At 43.7% G+C, this 21690-nt stretch overlaps 1 protein-coding gene across 1 annotated transcript in view; it reads right to left on the bottom strand.

The window, feature by feature from the left end:
• Nucleotides 1–278: 278 nt before the first annotated feature.
• The window catches only part of TTC17 (tetratricopeptide repeat domain 17), a 115808-nt gene continuing 94396 nt past the window's right edge, over nucleotides 279–21690 (bottom strand). Inside the window, 8 exon segments of the mRNA XM_021009706.2 lie at nucleotides 279–1036; nucleotides 1799–1942; nucleotides 2937–3056; nucleotides 3835–3918; nucleotides 4606–4765; nucleotides 6286–6406; nucleotides 15715–15880; nucleotides 17087–17346. Of these exon segments, the coding sequence (XP_020865365.1) occupies nucleotides 905–1036; nucleotides 1799–1942; nucleotides 2937–3056; nucleotides 3835–3918; nucleotides 4606–4765; nucleotides 6286–6406; nucleotides 15715–15880; nucleotides 17087–17346 (1187 nt within the window). The 3' untranslated portion in view covers nucleotides 279–904.

Here is a 21690-nt window from a genome sequence, read left to right as displayed (position 1 = left end):
GATATACATCTCTATGTATATATGTACATACATATGTGTATATTTACACACATACGTATAAACACCTCCTATGTAAGATTTCAACTTATTGGCTTCCCTGTGTTTTGTGATCAAAATACAAATGGTTTAGATGTTGTACATCGCTGATTTTCCTTGTCTCAGTCCCTCCCTCCCACCCCACCCCCCAACATAAATAACATTACAAAAGGCTGGATGTTCCTAAGGTTTTTTTTTTCTTTTCAAGATTTTGTTTTTTAAATCACTTCCGCCCCCCTGGCCCCCCCCCGCAAACTACCTCTGGGCTTGTAACACAGCAGCATGAATTGGACAAGACTGGGTAAAAGCATGAATTTCCAATGGATGGACAGCTGGACATGGCTTCTTATTATCTGGTATAGGGATGGGTTTTTGCATTTCCACCAACAGATGCTACATTGGGAAGCAGATAATTGTCAGGACTGTCCTACCGCCCTCCATAAGGGGGAAGCTGGTTGGACCACTGAGAAAACCCAAAAGGTGTTTAGGGATGTGACATCTCCGGAAGTTTCTCAGCTCGGTTATTTACAGAGTTTTCTTTAGCTACATTTTCTGTTTGGAACAACCGTTTCCAAAGATTCTTCTTTCTGAGAGGAAGGCAGGGAGGCGAGGGGGTGGGAGTGGGGAAAGGAATCAAAAGACCAAACCAAACCCCCTGTCTTGATCCCCCAGCTTATCATCACACACCTCAGTAAGAGTAGATGCTGGACAATGATTGGTTTCTTTCTTTAAAAAAAGAAGAGCATGAAGAAGAGAGAGAGAGAGAGAGAGAGAGAGAGAGAGAGAGAGAGAGAGAGAGAGAGAGAGAGAGAGAGAGAGAGAGAGAGAGAGAGAGAGAGAGAGAGGAGGAGGAGAGGAAAGAGGAAGATTAAGGAGAACGTCGCTCTTTTTTCATAAGTAAATGACACTGGATGGTCCGGATTCGATTCTTGGCGGGTGCAAATTCAGGCTGCAGTTTTAGTGTTGACTCATACCACATCATGGCCTTTTCAAACTCCTCCTGTGGGGGACAGATGACCAAATGTGAGAAATAAAAACATCCCACCCCCTGCCACGTCTCAAAGGTCCACGTGGCTAGTGGCAGCAATCCCCCTTCAGTGTCCTGTCAGGGTAATTGAAATGTACTCAACCTCTGAGGTTTGGGAGGAAAGAGGCAGTTTCTACTGCCAGGATATCACATCACCTCAGAAATGATGGCCCCTGCTCCCACACCAGACAGGAAAAGTGTGGCAGATGCCATCATTGGAGGAAGTGAAGCTGGAGACACTACTTTTCAATTACAGAACCTCCAAGGAATGGTGGGGTCACAGTCCTAGGCATTGGCCTTGTGTGGCCTGGAATCCTAGCCATCAAGTGTTAGCGCCCACTGTGCCTTGCATTCTCAGCTGCAAAGCAAATTGGAAGCCTGTGGGTTCTTAGATGAGCTGTTTCATTGGGAATCTTAATTATGCTTGTGAATTTAGAAAATGCTGGTTTTTCTTCTAAGCTATGTTTGAAATTTTAAGCGCTCCTCTGCCCATCCACCTTCTACAACCCAGCAACACGCTTTTTGCTCCCTGCTTCAATCCTGGCAGCTTAGAGGAAGGGCAAGGACCGTGACCTCTCACTAGTCCTGGGAATGATACATTGGAGCTGGAAGGGACCTCTCAGGTGACCTAGCTGCACCCCTTCACTTGACCAAGAGGGACAGAAGGAAGCGAAGCAATCTTTGGATCCAAAGAGATGGGCTGCTGGAGATGGGTTAGGCAAGTTCCCTACTCACCATGGCCACGTAGACGTTGGCGAGGGTAAAATGGTTCACTACAAAGTGAGGCGCAATCTCCACGGCCATGGTGGCAACCACGATGGCATCCTGCCAAAGCCTGGCATTATGCAAGATGTTGGCCAAGCTGATCAGGGGCACATCCTGGGCAGAGAGAGGAAAGAAGTGAGGAATGGGAGGATGACAGGGTTACCACTTTCAACCTGAGCTAGTCCTTGACGATGTCGGTGTTGGAGGTGTCTCCAGGTACCACAAGCTGCACATATCTCCAAGTCCAATGTGCTACTCTGAAGGACACGTAGAGAAAAAGGCAGAAGAGGGCTACTGATCACAGACAGTGAATTGGCTTATTTCCTTCATCATGGTAGGCATTGTTTGTCTGGCTACGGTGATATCATCGAGTGAAGAATAAAGAGAACCTTGCTCTCATCCACTTTATCTTAACCAATGGAAGCGGGTCCACTTCAGGACCAGCTCTGGGGTATGTACGTTGGGTGATGATAGGTCTTTATGGGCTGGGGAAAGGAGGAAAACCAGAGTGGCTTCCTAGAGTGGAGGGGCGAAAGGCCACCCACCACTGAGTATTCACCAGCTGTCTGGCTACTCGGAATGTATCAAAAGTTAATAGCTCATTTTTCACGGAGGAGCTCTTGTCAATTTCCTGAGGTGCAGGGAAGGCAGAAGAGAGGCTAAAGGTCTAAAGGAGGTCTAAATGCTAAGTTCATAGGGGTCAGAGGCCATCTAGTCCAGTCCCCTGAGGTACGAGGAAGGTAAATGACTTGCCCAAAGTAGTGTCAGGAAGAAAGGAAGAAAGGTGAGATTTGAACCTGGCTCTTCTGATTCCAAAGCCATTATTACTCTATTCCCCTGCATTGGCGGAGGGAATTTTACACATAGGGAGTTCCTCCTATAGGTGAAATCACAGGCCTGGAAAGTAGAAACACCATCTTCCCCTCTCCCCACCAAAACAAGAGAAATTCCAAACAAAGTGAAAAACCAACACACACACACACACACACACACACACACACACACACACACACACGCACATATATGCACACACTGGGTGACCTTAAGAACCGGGAGATGGAAAGTTGCCCAAATTGGCTTGGCCCTTTTCAGAATATTCTGTACTCACTTTCATATGGTGTGGGGCATAATGGAGAGCCTGCCTCAGACAATCGATGGCCTTCTTCCCCTGTCCTTTCACTCGCCAGTACAGGGCTGCCATGCTGGAGAGGACCCAGGAGGTCTGGTTCTGAAAGGGAATGGTTGGCAGAAGGTGACTCCTGGAAAACACACTTCATTGACAAAGTACACCCAAGCTCTCCATTTTATAGGGAGCACAATATGCGTGGGGTCTTATTAGGAGGATCCAGGACACAGATCCTTATCTTCCTGCAGTGATAAGCGTGCCGGGGTCCGGTGAGAACCTGGAACCTTCCAGTCTCTTCTCGATTGGTGAGATTAAAGATTTCAAAAAGAAAACAAGAGATTTTAAAGTGCGTCTTTCCTACCTGCCTAACACAAAATATCCATGCAGGATCCTTGGGTAAGGACGGTCTCCTAACCTCCTCAAAGTATGAACTATCCCTAGGCCAGGGGTTCTTCATCTTTTGTGTGTGTCATGGATGCTTTTGGTGAAGTCTATGGACCTCTCCTCAGAATAATGTTTTTAAATGCATAATATGAAATATGTACAATTACAAACAGCTAAGTAAGTTGAAACAGTTGTCAATATATATATATATATATTTATTTATTTATTTTAAAACCCCCCAACAAGTTCACAGATTCTGGGTTAAGAACCACAGCCCTCCCATAGCAAGTGCCCATTCAGGGAAAAAGAAAAAACTGCTCAGGGAGGAGTCACAATCCAAGGTCTCAGAGACGCAAGAGAGAATAAATTTTTAAATTCTGAGTTGAGTTAATTGGTGCCACCCTTTCGGCCCAGAGATCCTTTAGTGGCTGTTTTCCGGTGGGGGGGCGTCAGCAGCCATGGGATATGCTCCCAGCTTCCTGGCTGGGTAACCTACCTTTTCCAAAACTTTGGCAATCCGAGTGCCAATTTGTTCAAATGACTGTTGGGGGTACTTGTCTTTGCCAAGATTCTGTAGCACCTGGAATGGGCAGAGAGAGAGAGAGATGGTGGGTTAGAGGAATGAAAATGGGAAAGGGAAGCAAAAGCCCCGTGACTTTGGCAGGGAGAAACACTGTGGTACAGCTCAGAGGTTGGGGTCCAAGGGATTTGGATTCAAATCTTGGCTCTGCTACTTAGTAGCTGTGTGACCAATGAAATGGCCCAGTTGTGGGAGCCCCATTAGAATGTGAGCTCCTTGGGAGCCAGGACTTACTTTTTTATTTGTGCCCTCAGGACTTAGCACAGGGCTTGTCATACCATAAATACTTATATCATTCACTCATTCATTCATTCATTCATTCACTCAGACCAATTCTCCCATGGTCTTACTTGTTAAAGTGTCCTGGGTAAGACTAGATTACCATGGCTCCATTTGACCAAAAATGCCCAAAGAGAGCTCACCACCACCGCCATTTTTTCAAAACCTCCTTGGCCAATGGACAGGTTAGGTCTTACCCACCTTGGTCTCCCCGCCCTCTTGCCCAGCCATGTAAAGGAGTCTATGTTCACAGAGACAGGCTGGGCCTGAAATAGGGCAGGTATTAGACAAGAGGACATAATTTTATAAGCTGGCCCTCGCCCCCCTGCATTCTCAGGCGGGGAAGGCTGAAGGCTCTCTGGACCCTTCGTCCAAGCCCGTCATCCCCCCCAGTGCCAAGCTGCTCACCTCTTTTAGCTGGCTCTCGCCCGTGTAGTGCAGGCTAGCTCGGTTGGCCACTCCATGCAGGTGGTCCAAGGTGTGCATGCTGGCGGGGAGGTTGCTATTGCAGAGGGGCTCCATGGCTGGCTCCTGCAGCTGCGTAGCAAAGTCTATGTGCTCTGTGATGCTAAAATGTGGAAAACCAAAGCAGGTGAGCCTTACAGGGAAGGTGGCATGCACCATCAGTCAGTCAGTCAGTCAATCAATCAACAAGCGTTGATTAAACCCCCACTGTGTACCAGGTTCTGTGCTAAAACTGGGGACACCAAGTCCAAAAGGAGCTGACATTCTACTGGGGCTGGCCTGGCGGACAACACATACAAAGGAATGTGTGAGACACAAACAGAGTAGCTGAGAGGTCCTTAGGGGAAAAGCACCAGCAGCCCGGGAACTGGGAAAGGCTCCACGTGTTTCGAGGGAAGCGAGGGGTTCACCAAGAATAGGTCAGGAGGAAAACTGAAGCAGCTGGGGAGTTCTCAGCTTTGGTGATGACTCGCAATTTTATTTTCATGCTGTATGAGGTGCTGGAGTCTTCCATGAGTTCCGTTTCCTTCCACTCCTTCCCTCCATACAGGGGAGTTGGTGAATGGAAGATCATTACAAGGGGATGCCTTCTCCCTCAGTCACAACCCAGAGTCTGCCTCAAAGGACCTAGGCACCAAGAGGTAAGGAAGGAATCCTTTTGCCCTCAGGTCACATAACCAGAAGGGGTGGCCGGGTGCTGCCATAGTGTATAGAATGCAGAGCCTGAAGTCAGGAAGACTCATCTTCCCGAGTTCAAATCTGGACTCAGACACTTACTCTCTGTGTGACCCTGGGCAAGTCACTTAACATTGTTTGCCTCAGTTTCCTCATCTATAAATGAGCCAGAAAAGGAAATGGCAAACCACTTCAGTATCTCTGCCAAGAAAACTTCAAATGTATTTCCTCCTCACCTTCCCCTTCTAGATTCCCTTGTTTCCTTCAAGACTTCCTAGTTTCCCGACCTGCTGGTGCCCTCCCCCAAGACTCCCTTGTATCCATACTGTGTGTATCTTATACATGACTATTTATGTATATGTGTCCATTGTTGAATGCAAGCTGCTTGAGGGCAGGCAATGGTTTTTTGTTTTCCTTTGTAATCCCAGTACTTAGCACGGCAGCTGGCACACAGTAGGTGCTTAATGAATGCTTGTCTAGTGGTATTCCCCATGCGTAGCAGAGTGGTTGCACACAGTCAGATTAATGAAGAGACACATTCCTAGCTTTAGGAACAGTGTACTAAGCGCTAATACAATGAAGTCCATTTTGTAGATCAGTGAGCATGAGTTTTTGGAACAGTATTTGCTGTTCAAGTCAGCAAAAAATGCCTAGCTCTGTGCTTCCTACAAGGCAGGATCTGACCTTCAGTGAGATTCAAGGAAGTGTTTCTATTACTTCAGGTCAGTCTGGGAGGGATTACGAGAGAAAGGGCTTAGCATCACACGCTGGAGACCAAAGTAGATTTCTGGGGCAGCATCTTGGCTGGGTTCATCTGTGCCTGGGTATCCCTGGGCCAGTAATCGCAGAAGCAGCAGATCTTCTGGTGACCCCCAGTGAGGACAGCCATCCCTGAGGCCAACTGGATAGAAGAGCCGAATGTGACAGTGGTCACAGTGTGACACTTACTCAATGTTTTTGGCCGAGACAGCGAGCCAGGTGCTAGCCACAGTGGTGAGTTCCACCCGACGGAGCTTTACACATTCGTCAGGGCTTGGCCACCCCAGGCTTTCGTAATCATGCTTTTTCCCTGGGAGGAGACAGATGAGAAAAGTCAATACCTCTGTGGAGGAGCAAGACCACAGAGTGGGTTGGGCCTTGGGAATGGTTTCAGGCCCAGCTGGCAGGCTGTAGAGGAAAAGGCTCTTCTGAATCCCTACCATCTGGAACCTCTAACCAAATCTTGGGTAAAGAGCCAGGAGTAAAGGTTGTCCAATGACTCCAGCCTCTGACTCAAGCAGGTTAGATGAGAAATCCCTGCTCTCGATTTAAGGGTGATCTGAGTGAGGGAAAGGAGAAATCTGTTGATGTCATGCACCCTCACCAAAACCATCACTTATTCAATTATACGTACACATATATCTATATATGATTTCCTACGTACAATGCACAAAGTGCTGGGGGAGACAACAAAGATAAATAAGGTATGTTCCCTACTTTCCATGAGTTTATAATCTAGTGGGCAGGGGTGACATATCCAGAGAAAAACACGACATAAATTAGAATATAAGTGCACACCACAGGAAGAGTCTGCAGTGCTATGTAGCCTATAGCACTGGAAGGGTGAGCTTGTCCAATACTTTTGTTTTACAGATACAGAAACTGAGGCCCAGAGAGTTTTAGTGACTTGCCCAGGATCACAGGGGTATAATGAGGCAGAACAAGGATTTGAACCCAGGGCCCAGGGCTCTAAATCCAACCTTCCTTCTCCAACTAAGGGATATGGGTATGCGTGTTTGGGTGGGGAATGAATCATATTTAAAGCAACTCTAACTCTGCCTACAGGAAGGTATTTCTCTACAGGAATACAGCAGAGTGGGAGGTAACGAAGCTTTCAAATGAAGAGTATTAATACCTCTCACTGGTACCATTTTGGGAGGCCAGGGTATTTTTCCATGGGTCATGGTCTGAACAAATCAAAGAATCAGGCCTTTCCTGAAAGGAATTCCAATGCAAAACACAAGAATGTAAAGGAATTCAAATGAGATTGGTGGAAAGCAAGTCTTTGGCTTAGTGGGGTATTTGCTTACTACAAACACTTATGAATATCCCCATGTTGCTATAGTGGACATTGGGGAGTGGGGACTAATTGGGAGCGTGTGCGGGTCACATATAGATTGAGACTTCAATAATTTTCATAAAGCCCAAGTGTGACCAGCCTCTCATACCCCTCTCTTCCCTGCCATTCTCTCAGCTTAAGACCCTCTGGTGGCTCCCTTTTGCCTCAGCATAAAATTCAACCTCCACAGCTTGGCTCTTAAGGCCCTCCACAATCAGCCTCTAGCCCACCTTTCTAGGCTTCACATATGTTACTGTTCTGTTCACTACGCCGTGCTCATTGGCAGTGTGGAGAGAGGGAAGGGGAAAGGGGAAGAATTGATGACGTTTCAGGAGCTGTAGATCTATGTGCCTGGAAAGATGGTGGCATCCTGCACCAACAGAAGGGAATTCAGAAGAGGGGTGGGTCATGGGGAAAGACACTGAATCGTGTTTGGATGCGTTGAATCTGGGATGCTTGTGTGAATAGCCACAAGTTAGTGGGAAGGAAGACGGTGCCGGGTCCTAGAAATGGAGCAGGTGAGCCCAATTCCTACCTGTAATGCTTACTTCCCATGTGACCTTGGATAAACCTTAAACTGCTCTAGGTCTCAGTTTCCTTGTCTGTAAAATGAGAGGTTTGGATTCGACGGACTTTGGTCCCTTCCATCTCTGTGTCTATAATCCCATGATGCGTGACTGGTGTCCAGTGAGATAAGATCTGGATATGTAGATTGGGGAGCCATCTGCACAAAGATGAGAATCTCATCCATGGGAACTGAGGAGAGGGCCTTGGTCAGACCCATGGGGTATAGTCATGGATGGTGATTCAGCAAAGGCGTGTTCAGACAGGGAGGAGAACTAAGAGAGAATGAGATCCCAACAACCCAGACAGGAGAGACCATCCAGGATGAGTGAGGGGTCATTAGCATCAAACAACTCCGAGCAATCAAGGAGGAGGAAGGCTGAGGAAAGGCCATCGGGATTCAGCCAACATTGCTCAGAATGTTTTAAAGTAATTGAATGACCGTACTTTCGCAGGAAGCAAATAGCATCCATGTTGACATTCTCGCTGTAAATAAGCCCAGAAGATATAACAAAGGTACAGCTTTATTGAAAGGACTTCTTCTAGATGAAAGAGTTGGAGGAAATGGTTTCATCCTGTGCTAGAAGGTTACAAGAAATATCATTTCATGGGGCACTTGGTCTTTTCTCCTTGGAGGGCTCATAATATGAGCATATGAATGCAGACTCCTTGAGGGCAGACCTGTTTTTGCCTTTCTTTGAATCCCCAGACTTAACATAGTGTTCCCGACATAGTAAGCACTTAATAAATGCTTGCTGATTGGGTGATAAGCAAATGGATTGTCACAAAGAAAATGTCAGCTTATGTACCAACATTTGCCACAAAGGATGACAAAGTTGAGAAATTTTTATGAAGACTTCAAGAAAATTCTCCTAATGATCAAAATTTACTGATATTTGGTGACTTCTATGCTCAAGATGAATGTGGGGAAGACAGCAATAAATACACTGAAAAATCTGGTTCAGGATTTAGAAATTAAGGAGAAAGGATTCAAAAGCCTCATGCCTTCATGTTATGAGCATATTCTTTTTTATGTTAATGTGTGGCTTTTTAGAAATTTCAAAAATTACATATTTTATTTTTTCCCCCAATTACATGTGAAGACAATTTTAACATCATTTAAAACATTTTTTAAGTTACATATTTTCTTCCTCCTCCTCTTACTTCCTCCCTCCTTGAGACGGTAAGCAATTTGATACAGGTTATATAGAAGATATCCTTTAATAGGAGAATTTGAAGATAATGAACCTGACAGGCACTGGATGGTATCACAAAAAATGAAAACTGAGCATCAATAAACAGGAAACCACAAATTATTAATGGAGACGTCATTGAAAAATCCATTGTCTTTGTGCAATCAGAGCGTTAACTACATAGGACAATGGTTAGCATGCTGTGGGCTGAGAAGGGGGGTTGGGCCTGGGGAGTTTTTATAAGAGGGTTTGCAAATCAACATGCAAAAACATAAAGATACAAAGACATCATCTTCTACAAGACATACATCTTGTACACACACACGCACACACACATACACATACACATACACTTATATAACTATTTTTCAAATCAGAGGCAATATGATATAGTGGATAGAGAGCTGGGGGGGTGGGAAGGGGAAGGCAAAGATCTTGATCAAGCAACAAGGGGAACAGGAATAATCCAGAATATCTCTTGGAAATGGCCACAGACGATCCTGTAAAAGGATGGCTCTCAGTGCTGAGGTATCAAGTCTGATTTCATAGATTTTTAGGGAATCAGCGTTAGAAGGAACTCCCAAGTCATACCTGAGCAAGAATCCTCTTTACAACATACCAGAAAGGTGGTCATCTTGCTCTAGACTGAAGACCTCTGGAGCAGGGGATGAGATTGGAGATCCATTACCTTTGGAGGTGATATCTTCCATGACCACATAGCTCTAATTTTTAGGAAGTTTCTCTTTATATCAAGTTTAAACCTGTTTCTCTGAAACTCCTGCATATTATTCCTTATTCTGCTTTGTGAGGGCAAGCAGAACGAAGCTAATCCTTTTCTCCCATGAAAACTCACATTTAGCAGGGCCCCTTGAAGTCATCCCTTCTCCAAACTAAGCATTCACTTCCTTTGACTTATCTTCACGTGGTATGATATTGGGGACCTTCCACATTCTGGTCTTTGTCCTCTGCTCCATTTCCAGCTTATAGATGTGTTTCCTTCCAATGTGGTACCGCCCAGAATTTAACACCACACTCTAAATATGTTCTGACTAGGGCAAAATGCAGCATGCCTGTCACCTGGCTCATTCTGGACATTATGCCTAAGATGGCATCAGTTCTTCTAGCTCCTATGCAACATTAAGGAAAAGATATGGCATGGAATTTCAACAACTACAACCTGAACTAGTGAACTGTCCAAGGATGTTTCAATCGGTGACACCAAAATATGAGAAATAGATAGAGAAAGGGAAGCCAACAAGGATTATGACCATTTTTAATAGAAGTTTAATTGATGTAAATCAATTGCTTTAATGAGGAAACCTAGAGCTTAGAAATCACCTTGGCCAGCAAACATTTGATTTTCTTCCCAAGCAGAGAGAGATGGCAACCAAATGCAAAAATAGTTTAGAATATAACCTCCTTTACAAAGAGGATGACAGAAGATTGTGAACTGTACTGGCTTGCAAAACAGGGGAAAACAACAGAAGGAAAAATATACTTAAAGAAAGCTTGGGGAAAGGCACAACCAAGTAAAGCCAACCCCAAGGCATTTAAGGATGGAACTGAAAGGACAACAAAAAGAGAAAAAATAGAGAAGATCTGCAGAAATTGTTATATTAAACTCCTTTTGTCACCAGGGACAGTGGAGTCAGCATCTTTCAGATTCTATCATCACAGTCCTGAATATTTTGAGGAAGTAGAAATGAAAACATCATATGATTATATCAATAGATGCAGAAAAAAGCTTTTGATAAAATTCAACACTAATTTCTATTAAAATACTTGAAAGTATTGGTATAAACGGATTTTTCCTTAAATTGATGCCCATCAATTGGAAAAAGGTCTGAACAAGTTGTGGTATATGATTGCGATGGAATGCTACCGTACTATAAGAAATGAAGAGCTCAGTGATTTTAGAAAAACATAGAAAGACTTGCAGGAAATAATGAAAAGTGAAATGAGCAGAACCAAGAGAACATTGTATATAGTAATAGCAACATTGTTTTAAGAATGACTGGAAGTGAACAAGTTATTTTGTCTATTATAAATACCCAAATTAAATATAAAGGGCATATCTAACTTTGATAGACTTAGCCCTTCTCAGCAATGCATGGATCTAAGACATCGCCAAAAGTCTCATGATGCTATATACATCTAAAGAAAGAACTATGGAGTTTGAATGCAGACCGAAGCACACTATTTGCTCTTTTTTTTCCCTTCTGTTTTGTTTTGTTTCCTCTTTCTTGTGGTTCCTTCTATTGGTTCTAATTCTTCCTTACAACATGACTAAGGTGAAAATATGTTTAATAGGAATGTCTATGTATAGCCTACATCAGATTGTGCACCACCTTGGGGAGGGAGGGGGAGGAAAATTTAAAATGCAAAAACTTAAGGAAGTGATTGTTGATAAATCAAAATAAATTAATAAAAAAAAAAGAACTGACACAAGGGGAAAAAAAAGGAAGCTGTCTTTTTCACAATTGAGAAATCCAGCGGACAATAGTAATCTCACCAACCAATTTATAATTTTAAATTAAATTTGAAAATAGATATAGAGAAGATGGAAGTAAGGATGCACAACAGAAAATTAATGTGAAGCATGACATAACATTGAAAGAAAAATGATGAGGCTCAGTATCAATCAAATAATAAACATGTATTAAGTACCTAAAAAAAAAAAGGAAGAGCAAGTTGTGCACAGTGGATTTGCAGTTTCATGTACAATCATTTTTTTTTATCGTGGTATGTTTGGAAATGCTTATTTTATTCCATAAATTAAAATTTTTTAAAAAGTTGATCTTTTGAATACAAGTGTAAGACATTCATTCCTACTGAATTTTCTTATTAGATTCATTGTTGTTGCCTACTAACATCCTTTGGATGCTGATTCTGTTGCTCAGGGTGTCAGCTATTTCTACCTACGTCCTATCATTTGTAAATTTGATAAACACGTCATTTATACCTTTATCCAAGTCATTTCTAAAACTCTTACTTATTAATCAGCACAGGGCCAACGACAGAATCGCGCTACACTCTCCCTCCTTTAAGTTGACTTCAAGTCATTAATGACGACTGTGTGGGGTCTAACCGTTCTACCAATTTGGGATCCATTTAACTAGATAACCATCTCTCTCCTATCTCCCACATTTTCCACAAGGATAACAATGGACTTTTTTGCTAAATGCTTTACTACAATCTTGTTATGCTACAGATATAACATTCCCCTGATCTACCAGTTTAAAACCCTATTAAAAAAGGAAAACTAGGCTCATCTGGCATGACCTCTTCTTGGTAAAGCCCTGCTGATTTCCTTGGGATCACTGCTTCCTTTTTGAGATGTTAACCAACTACATCTTTAAAGCACAACCTAGAATTTTGCCAGGAATCAAAGGCAGGCTCACTAGCTTAGTTTCTAGATTCCGTTATCTTCCCTTTTTTTTTTAAATAAAAACTGAAACATTTGCTCCTGTCCAGTACTATGCCATTTCTCTCATTCTCTGTATTCTTCAAAAGATCACTGATGGTGGCTCAGAAATTCTGTCTGCCAGCTATTTTAGGACTCTGTGATGTAGTTCCTCTTGACCTTGTGATCTGAACTCAAGAGGTGCGTGCTTACTATCTTCTCTTCTCATCCTTGGGCAAGAACCCACTGTTTCTATATTTCATCCTTAGTTGGGAAATACACTTTCCATTTTCAGACTCCATATGTGTGACCAGTTAATCACTTCCCAGATTTTCACCTCTCTTCCCAAAGCCTTTGTCTTCCATGGGTGGCAATGATGAGGTCATTACCTATATCCCTTCAGGTCTTTAGTGTCTGACACAAGAATTCATCCTCTTTAATTATGCTTTCTAGATTCCTTCTAGAGGCATTGTCTGTTATGTACTGTAGAATAACAGGCCTTTCTATGGTTAATATCAGCCTGATTATCACTCAATTGCCTTAGTACTCCCCAGCACCGAGGTCACCAATACGACTATTTTTTTCCCCTAACCCTTAAGAATGATCTTCCTCCTGACTGGAAAAATATTCACTGGATTTTAGGGTGGGTGGCTATCTGTAAGCTATATGCTCTTTGCTGTTCTCTTCACTTTTTGGGCTGTTTTAACATTCCCACTTTTGCTGGAAAACAAAATTCTCATTGGTAACCTATTTACGTAAGGCTATTGAAATCTACAGTCAAAAATTTAAAATCCCGTGCACTGGGATGTTTAACAGGATGTTAGACATTCAGCGATGAAAATCGTCAGGTTTTGTACGTTGCTTTTGTAAGTTATAAGGGGAAGGAAAATAAATATAAAGTCTATTATGTTCATATTATTATTCTCAGCTTTGTGAATTCTGTACATTTGGAAAATGAGTTTTCCACGTTCTTCATCCAACTCCCTGATTAAAATGTTAAAGAAGATACAGAGCCTCGTGGCATACGACTGGACACCTCCCTCCTTGAGGACACTGATGGGTAAGCTTGCCCTGCCAACTGCGAATCCACCACTACCATTAATATCACATATTTTCAAGGGTGTCAGGAAATGCTTTGTAAAATGCCTTACTGAAATCAAGGCATACTGCTAATGGCATTGGTATGTATAGCATTTAAAAAGTCCTAAACTGAAAGATAAAAATGAAAATAGAGTTAGTTTGGCATGACATGTTAAAAAAGTTTTGATGCCTTTATTATTGTACACCATACACCTAACCCGATATTTTTCCAGTGAAGAAAACTCTGTCAGTAGAGACAGCAGTCCATAACCACAGTTCCCTACCTCTCTAGCCCCTCCCTACCTCTATATGAAAAGAAGGCGAATACATTTCATTGTTTGTCCACGATAAAGATTAGAAACGACTTGTTTTAGTGAACCCATTGTAGATGTTAATGGGCACCATTCCCCTCCTCCAAGTACTCAAAGCCATTTGTTCAGTAATCTTTTCTAAATCTAATCGCTTCTTTGAAGAGATCAATGCCAAGATTACCAATCTGTAGTTTCTAAAATCTACCTTTCTCTCTTTCCATTAATTATGATTTTTCAACCAATGGTGATTCCACAGTCATACTTACAAATATATTTTTGAATACACTAAGATATATTCATTTGAGCCAAGAGACTTGAACTCATTTAACCTAGCTTGATCTATTTCTTCATCTCTGCTTTCAAATTCATCTTAACAATAAGTCTTTTGTAGTCTGAATATCTTTTTCCTCAGTAGAGAAAGTGGAAGTAAATTTGGAGTTGATGTTAAACCATCTTCCCCAAAGGGTGGAGCTGCCTTTCTCTTGTCCTCTGTCTTAGTACAAACACAGCTCTATGGCATTCCCAAGTCACTCTGTCCCCTCCTTCCTTTTTTGTTGTCTTTGGCATTTTGGCAAATCCCAGCTCATTCTTGGGGCTTTAGCCTTCCTTTCCAATACTATTGGTACAAGTACACATCATCTTTTTTTATATTTGGTCTCAGATGTCACTCCTTTATACTTGGTATAGTGGAAAATGACTTATGCTGGCTATTAGGAGACCTGGGTTCTAGTCTCCTGTTACTAATTAGTTCCACGACCTTAAGCAGTTCACCTAATCTCTCTGGGCATCAATTTTCTTATTTGTAAAAAAGGAAAGGTTGAACTGCCCACACACACACACACACACACACACACACACACACACACACACACACACACACACACCCCTTCTAGGTATAAAATTCTTTGATCATATCACCATCTTTCCATTTTTGGACTTATTTTTTCTTAATCTAAGCTCATCACTTACCTATACATTCATATTGTCATTATCATATACCTAAAACAATATTTTTTTTTCTCCCCTGACAAACAGAATATTTCTAAGCAAAACTCAAACAAAATATAATGGAGCTATTTGATGGTGCTAAATCTAATTTAGTTAAGGTGCCTTTTGAAAGACAAAGATAATCTTTCTTAAGGCAACTCTGTTGTAGGACCACTGGCTTAAAGATGAGTGGGACCTCCCCCTCCCCATTGCCTTAATTCTAGTGCCTTCCCTCTTACCCTGTTTGTACATAGATGTTTGCATGTTGTCTCCGTCATTAGACTGTAAGCTCCCTGAGGACAGGGAGTCTGCCTTTCTTGATATTCCCAGCAATGATCACATTGCCTAGCACATAGTAGGTATTTAATAAATGTTTACTGACTAATTGAAATATTTGAAAAAGCAGAGAATACAAGAAAAGGCATTATTTCAGGTTGTAGGAACAATACAAACATAATCTGGAGGAATGGGAAAAAACTCAGCACTCAAAGGGAAAAGAAAGTCAACTTTCTTTGGTGGATGCTAAATGTGGTCAAACAATACAATAATAAAAATGCATGTAGATACAGAACTGAGTTTATTTTTTTAGAAACCTAGTTGTCTAGTCAGTTACAGAAAATGAAGTAAACTTTGTTCCGATAGCCTGAAATCTTTCAAGTCCTACCTTGTGCTGTGATGGCTGATTTGGACAATAAAGATGATGGAGGAGACCCAAGTCCTAGAGAATGTAGGTGTTTTTACCTTGTGGGCCAGGGGCAGGTATCTTGGGGCCACTAATTTCCAGAGTCTTTTGAAAATGATGCTCATTTTCTGCCTGAATCTGTTCCTCGTTGTTTTTCACAGGAGGCTCCTGGGTGTCTGAGCTTTCTACTTTGGGTTTCTTTAAACGTTTGACCTGGAATGTGATCTGAGAAGGAAAAGCATAAGCAAAAGTGAGATCGAGGGGTCAGGGTCCTATGGATGGTGGACACCTGACCTTAGAATAACTCCACTGAAAGCAGGATGCTCAGGCTGCAAAGCAAGGCCCGTGAAATCTGAATAACCATCTACTGTTTACTTTACTAAGAACACTAAATAGAAAATATTCAATCAAATGGGCAAAGGCTCTCAAAATCTCTCAAAATCAAAAAAATCCCTCAATAGGCTATCTCAGCAACAGCCCGAACAGAACAAAGATGAAGATGTCTAGGTATCTATAATCTTCATTAAAGTTAACCCAAGTCTGAATTTCATTTATTTATTTTAAATAGAAAAACTGTCCTCTGATCCCTCCTGATGGGATGGAGGTGCCCTTGGATTTCTTTCTTTCTTTCTTTTTTTTTTTTTTCAGGCAATTGGGTTTAAGTGACTTGCCCAGGGTCACACAGCTAGTGTCAAGTGTTTGGTCTGAGGGTGGATTTGAACTCAGGTCCTCCTGACTTCAGGGCGGGCGCTCTATCCACTGCGCCACCTAGCTGCCCCTGCCCTTGGATTTCTAAAGACAGTATCAGCAGAGTCCTGTGACCTCTAACAAGACTATGCCCAAGAGAATGGAGAAAGGCTCAGAAGGTGTTATCAAGAACCCAGCTGTCCCTGATCTTGGGACACAGAACCATCCCTGCCCTGCCTGGCCATTTGATGTACTCTGCTTAAGAACTCAGGCAGCTTTCAGCACAGTCACATGTGCTAGATCTTCCCAGGGACGCATGACCCTGTGAACCCAAGTAGCTACAAGGGGAAAGCCATCTAGGGAACCAGTCTCGGGAGGCATGCTGCTCCGATTTCTCTTTGCTCTTTTTTTTCTTTTTTCCAGTGCCTACAGACAGTCTCAAAGTGAGAGGTTAATTCCCTCCTTTAAGGCTACTGGGAATAGCTGTCTCCCTGCTCCTACAGCTCAGATGTTCTGCCTCCCTGATGGAGATAACACATTTTCCTGACCTCACGTGTTTCATTTTTACTTTTCATTGAAAGCTAAATGGATTGTATACGGTGTACTATGAGACACCAAGTGATTCCTGCAGAGAGAGCATGCCATCTTCTATTTTAAACACAAGAAGCTCCAAACTCTACATACCATCACCCCCAAATGAGCCCTGGTTTCAGGTGTTAGGCCCCCAACTTGGCTGCTTCTTACCCATTCTGTCTCATCGTCATCATCATCTGCACAGTCGCCAAAGCAGGAAGAGCTTGCTACTCCGTCTTGAAGGCCTTTCTTCAGTACCCGTATCCCCTGCAAGTCCATTCGTCGGCCTTTGACCTCTAGTGCCCCTTCAAAGGCTTCAAGAGGCCATGCATTTTCAAATTCATCCACCAAAGCCAACATCTCTTCTGACATCTGGGCATCACTCAGACTCTCCAACCCATCAGAGCCATTGCTTTCTGCAACCACTGTACCTGAAACCCAAGGACCAGCAGGTTGTTACCCAAAAGGCCATGATGCCGGTGACATATCTCTGTAACATACACCCCCTGGCTGGTGGCTGGAGAAGATGTGGGCCGCCCCAGAGCTTCTGATTCTGCTGGGGTCCCGATGGATTGCTCATGAACACTGGGTTACATTATTCTGGTGCAATGTGCTGCAGTCAGCAATTCTGATGAGTCCAGGCTAGGGGGTTAGAGTCCTATACAGACTAGTCCAAGGTCATGAGTTAGGCTGTTTGGCTTTGCTCTGTCCTACAGACACAGTCCAAAACACTAACCTTGGTCAGCCATTTTGCAAACACATGATGTTAGTTAGAAGGGAATATGGGGGGTGGGGAGAAGGGAGAGAAAGAGGGAGGAGGGGAAGATGAAAAAGGAGGGGAGAGAGAGAGAGAGAGAGAGAGAGAGAGAGAGAGAGAGAGAGAGAGAGAGGAGAGAGAGAGAGAGAGGAGAGAGAGAGAGAGAGAGGGAGAGAGAGAGAGAGAGAGAGAGAGAGAGGAGAGAGAGAGAGAGAGAGAGAGAGAGAGAGAGAGAGAGAGAGAGGAGAATGTATCACTTCATAGGCATCCTAACAAAATGGGGGAAAACAACTTTAAACCTTACTGATGGTAGATTAGAGGCATCCTACTCTGTTCCAAGTGTGAGCAGATCAATTAGTAGGTAAGCTGTGTGAACAATGTTATTTATGAAGCATGGCTTAGTTCCTCCTCCAGCTCCATCTTGCTTTTGGCAGGTGACAATGGCCAACCAGGTCTTTGTAAAGCCCTTCCAGGTTTAACTTTTCATATGTTGACAGGTTGTGTTCCACTAAATGGCGAGTTCCTGGAGGGCTGGGTCTGTTTAATAGTCCTTTGCACACCTGTGACACTTAGTATAGTGCCTTCCACAGAGCAGAGGCTCAAAACTTTGCTATTTTATTTATTTTAAATAGAAAAACTGTCTTCTGATCCCTGCTAGTAGGATGGAGGTGCCCCTGGGTTTCCAAAGGCAATGCCAGCAGAGGTCCAGCCCTGGCAAGCTCCCCTCATAACAACAGCTACAGCAATAGTCCATGGAGGTAGGGGAGGTGTCGTGGATGAAGGCCAGGCTCCGAGCCAGGAACACCTGGGTTCCAGCACTGCCTCTAACACTGCCTTTGCTGTCCGATGCAAGCTACTTAACCTCTTGGTGCTATCAGCAACTCTCTGTGGCTATGATCAGTAGAGAATGGGCCAACCTGCATTAATGAAGGGAGTCTCCTCATCTGGGAGTCCTGACCAGATTCCCTCTGTCTTTAATGATAACAGCTGGCATTCATATGGCACAGAAAGTCTTACAAAACGCCTTACACATGTTTTCCCATTTGATCCTCACGACCCTGTGAGGCAGGTGCTGTTATTATCCCTGTTTTACTGAGGAGGAAACCAAGGCTCAGGAGGCTTATATGAATTCCCCAAAGTCACAGATCATGGTGAGATTTAAACCCGGGTCCTCCTAACCCCAAACCTAGCCCTCTCCAGTATGCCATGAGACACAGGTTCTACCAAGCTGGAGGGGCTTCTGGTATAAACCTGGTGAGGGAAAGAATAAACATTTATTAAGTGCCTACCACGTGCCAGGCTTTCTAAGTGCTTTAGACACATCTCAGACTGGAGGCAGCTAGGCAGTGCAGTGGATAGAGCTCCAGCCTTGGAGTTAGGAGGACCTGAGTTCAAATCTAGTTTCAGACACTTGACACTTACTAGCTGTGTGACCCTGGGCAAGTCACTTAACCCCGACTGCCTCACCAAAAAAAAAAAAAGGCAAAAAAAAATCTTAAAAAAAAAAAGAAATATCTCAGACTAGTAACAAATTGTATATTTTCTTTAAGGAACAAAAGGCTAGCCATGGGGTGGTGAATATTTTTAAGCATGGCAGTTCATGAAGGAAGGATTGTGATGTATGTTTGTTGGAGGGGTACCACCGGAAAGAAAGCAAGCCCCACTACTGCACTGACTTGCTGCTGGCCTGGGTTTGTGTCAGGGAGTGATGGTGCCAGGGCTCTGGGAGTCAGGATAACTGAAACCTTGCTCGTGACTTCCAGCATTAAGGCTGACGAGCCGGAAGTCTTAAGAACACAAATACGTCATTTCCATTTAGTTTCCCAGAGAGGTGGGAGTGGGCCTAGGGCTCAGGCCCTGCAGCAACTACCATGTTCTGTGCCTGGAGATGTTCCTGCCTGGCCCTGGGCTCAATGCCAGAGCAGAGCTGGGGGGTCACTACCCTGGGAGGCTGGCACAGTGGCTTGCTTTTCCTCATAAAAATTACTACCTGGATAGCACTGATACAACTTTGCTGCAAAGTATCTCATTGAATTAGTTCTAGGAGGTTAAAGCTGTAGTGTGACCCTGCTGACACTGGGGGTTTCTCATAGTTAAGGAAGAGAATGATCTTTTAGGGGCTGAAAGTTATACAGCTAAAGCATGTGGTTGAAAACTGTGGTTCTGCCCATCTTTACTCAGCTTGAATAATCCCACCCCTGTCCCAGATTTGGGGAAGAGGGGGTCATTTGGGCTCCAAAATAGTAGGGGATTTCTGGAACAGATAGCTGCTAGGAAGGGGCCTTTTGCCTGTGCCTTCTCTCTCCCTCCCTTTGCCCAGATCTGGAGAGGCAGTGTGGGACACAGGGAAGAGCCCCAGCTTCAGCATCAAGAGACATGGGATGGATCCCAGCTCTGCTGTGGGACGGCAGCCCGTGCTCAATCTCTCTAAGCCTCAAAGGATTTTCATCTGATTTAAAAAGGGGATGACATTTGCACTACTGAGTAAAGGCTGATCTGACTGAGTGGTAGGGAGAGCATGGGCAAGGAATGAGTCTCCTGGGCATCTCAAAGCACCCAAGCAATACTGGGAGGGGGAGAGGAAACAGCAGGCTTACTTGCCTTGTTTTTACCGGGCTAGCTAATGGACGCCCGTGCCTTCTTTCCTTTTGACACTCTTTCCGTCCCTCCAGGCACCACACTCATCTGAACAGATGCTGTTGGCTACAGCTCTGCCCCAGTCTGTTCTGGCACAGGATGCTGAGACTGGGTCCTTCATTTGCCATAGGGGGTTTCTAGAAACCACTGCCAGCAACAGTTTCTAAATGAAGAAACTTTACAAATTATGTTTATTTTCAAAATGGGGTCAGAGGAGGATAAAATCCACCAGTAAGTATTTGAACCATGTGGTTTCTAGTGACACTGTGCTAATGTTTTTGAGAGGCAGAATATAGCATTGGACTTGGAGTCAGAAAGATGTGGGTTCAAATCCTGCCACAGACACTTACCAGCTGTGGGACCCTGGGCCTCAGAGACAAGATTTGAACCCAGGTCCTTTGACTCCAGAGACAGATGACTATTTTACAGATTAGAAGAGGAGTTGGCAAAGAAACAAGAGAAGGACTTGTCAGAGAAATGAAAGATGCACCAGAGTGTAGTTTCACAGAAACCAAATGAGGTTACTTTCCAGGAGGGGGGTTGTCAACATTATGTATTTTTTTTTTTTAGGCAATTGGGGTTAAGTGACTTGCCCAGGGTCACACAGCTAGTAAGTGTCAAGTGTTTGGTCTGAGGCCGGATTTGAACTCAGGTCCTACTGACTTCAGGGTCGGTGCTGTATCCACTGTGCCACCTAGCTGCCCCCAACATTATATTTTCCCAAAAGGTTGGGGAAGATGAGGAATGATAAAAGACCGATGGATTTGGCAAGGAGGTGATTCTGGGAGAATCCTTGCAATGTGGCTTCTACTGAAATCGTTCTCTCAAAGGTTACCAAGGACAACCTACTTGGCAGATGGCAAGGAGAAGCAGTGGATGAAGCCCACACATTGAGGGAGTTTGGCTGCAGAAAGGAGAGAGGGTGGATGATAGCTAAGGAGGAACTAGGAATCGAGTGAAAGGATTTTTTTTTTTTAAGACTGAGAACAAAACACGTTGGAAGTTAGAGGGAAGGGCTCAAGGGATCATAGGTCTGGAGCTGATGGCTTACAGAGGCCATCTTGTCCAACCACCTTATCTTATACACGAGGAAATCAAGGCCCAGGGAAGTTGAGTGATTTGTCCAAGGTCACTCAGGTAGTAAGTAGGAGAACCAGGAATGAGTGGAAGGTGCAGCAGGGTGGGGAGTGAGAATGCAGTCTCTGAGAGGATGGGAAAGAATGAAGGCCAGCATAGAGGTGGAGCAGGCAGCTTCAGAGAGAAACCCTTCCTTCCCCTACTGGAGGGAAGGATGAGAGGCGGATAACTAGGCTGAGGCACATGTAAAACCTCACATCAGATAATCAGAATCTTTTCCATAAAGGAGAATCCTATCACATAT

The sequence above is a fragment of the Phascolarctos cinereus genome, unplaced genomic scaffold (assembly GCF_003287225.1).
Source record: "Phascolarctos cinereus isolate Bilbo 61053 unplaced genomic scaffold, phaCin_HiC Scaffold_9;HRSCAF=440, whole genome shotgun sequence".
NCBI lineage: Eukaryota > Metazoa > Chordata > Mammalia > Diprotodontia > Phascolarctidae > Phascolarctos > Phascolarctos cinereus.
Note: the sequence above shows the minus strand (reverse complement) of the source record. Positions and strands in the feature narration are given on the sequence as shown.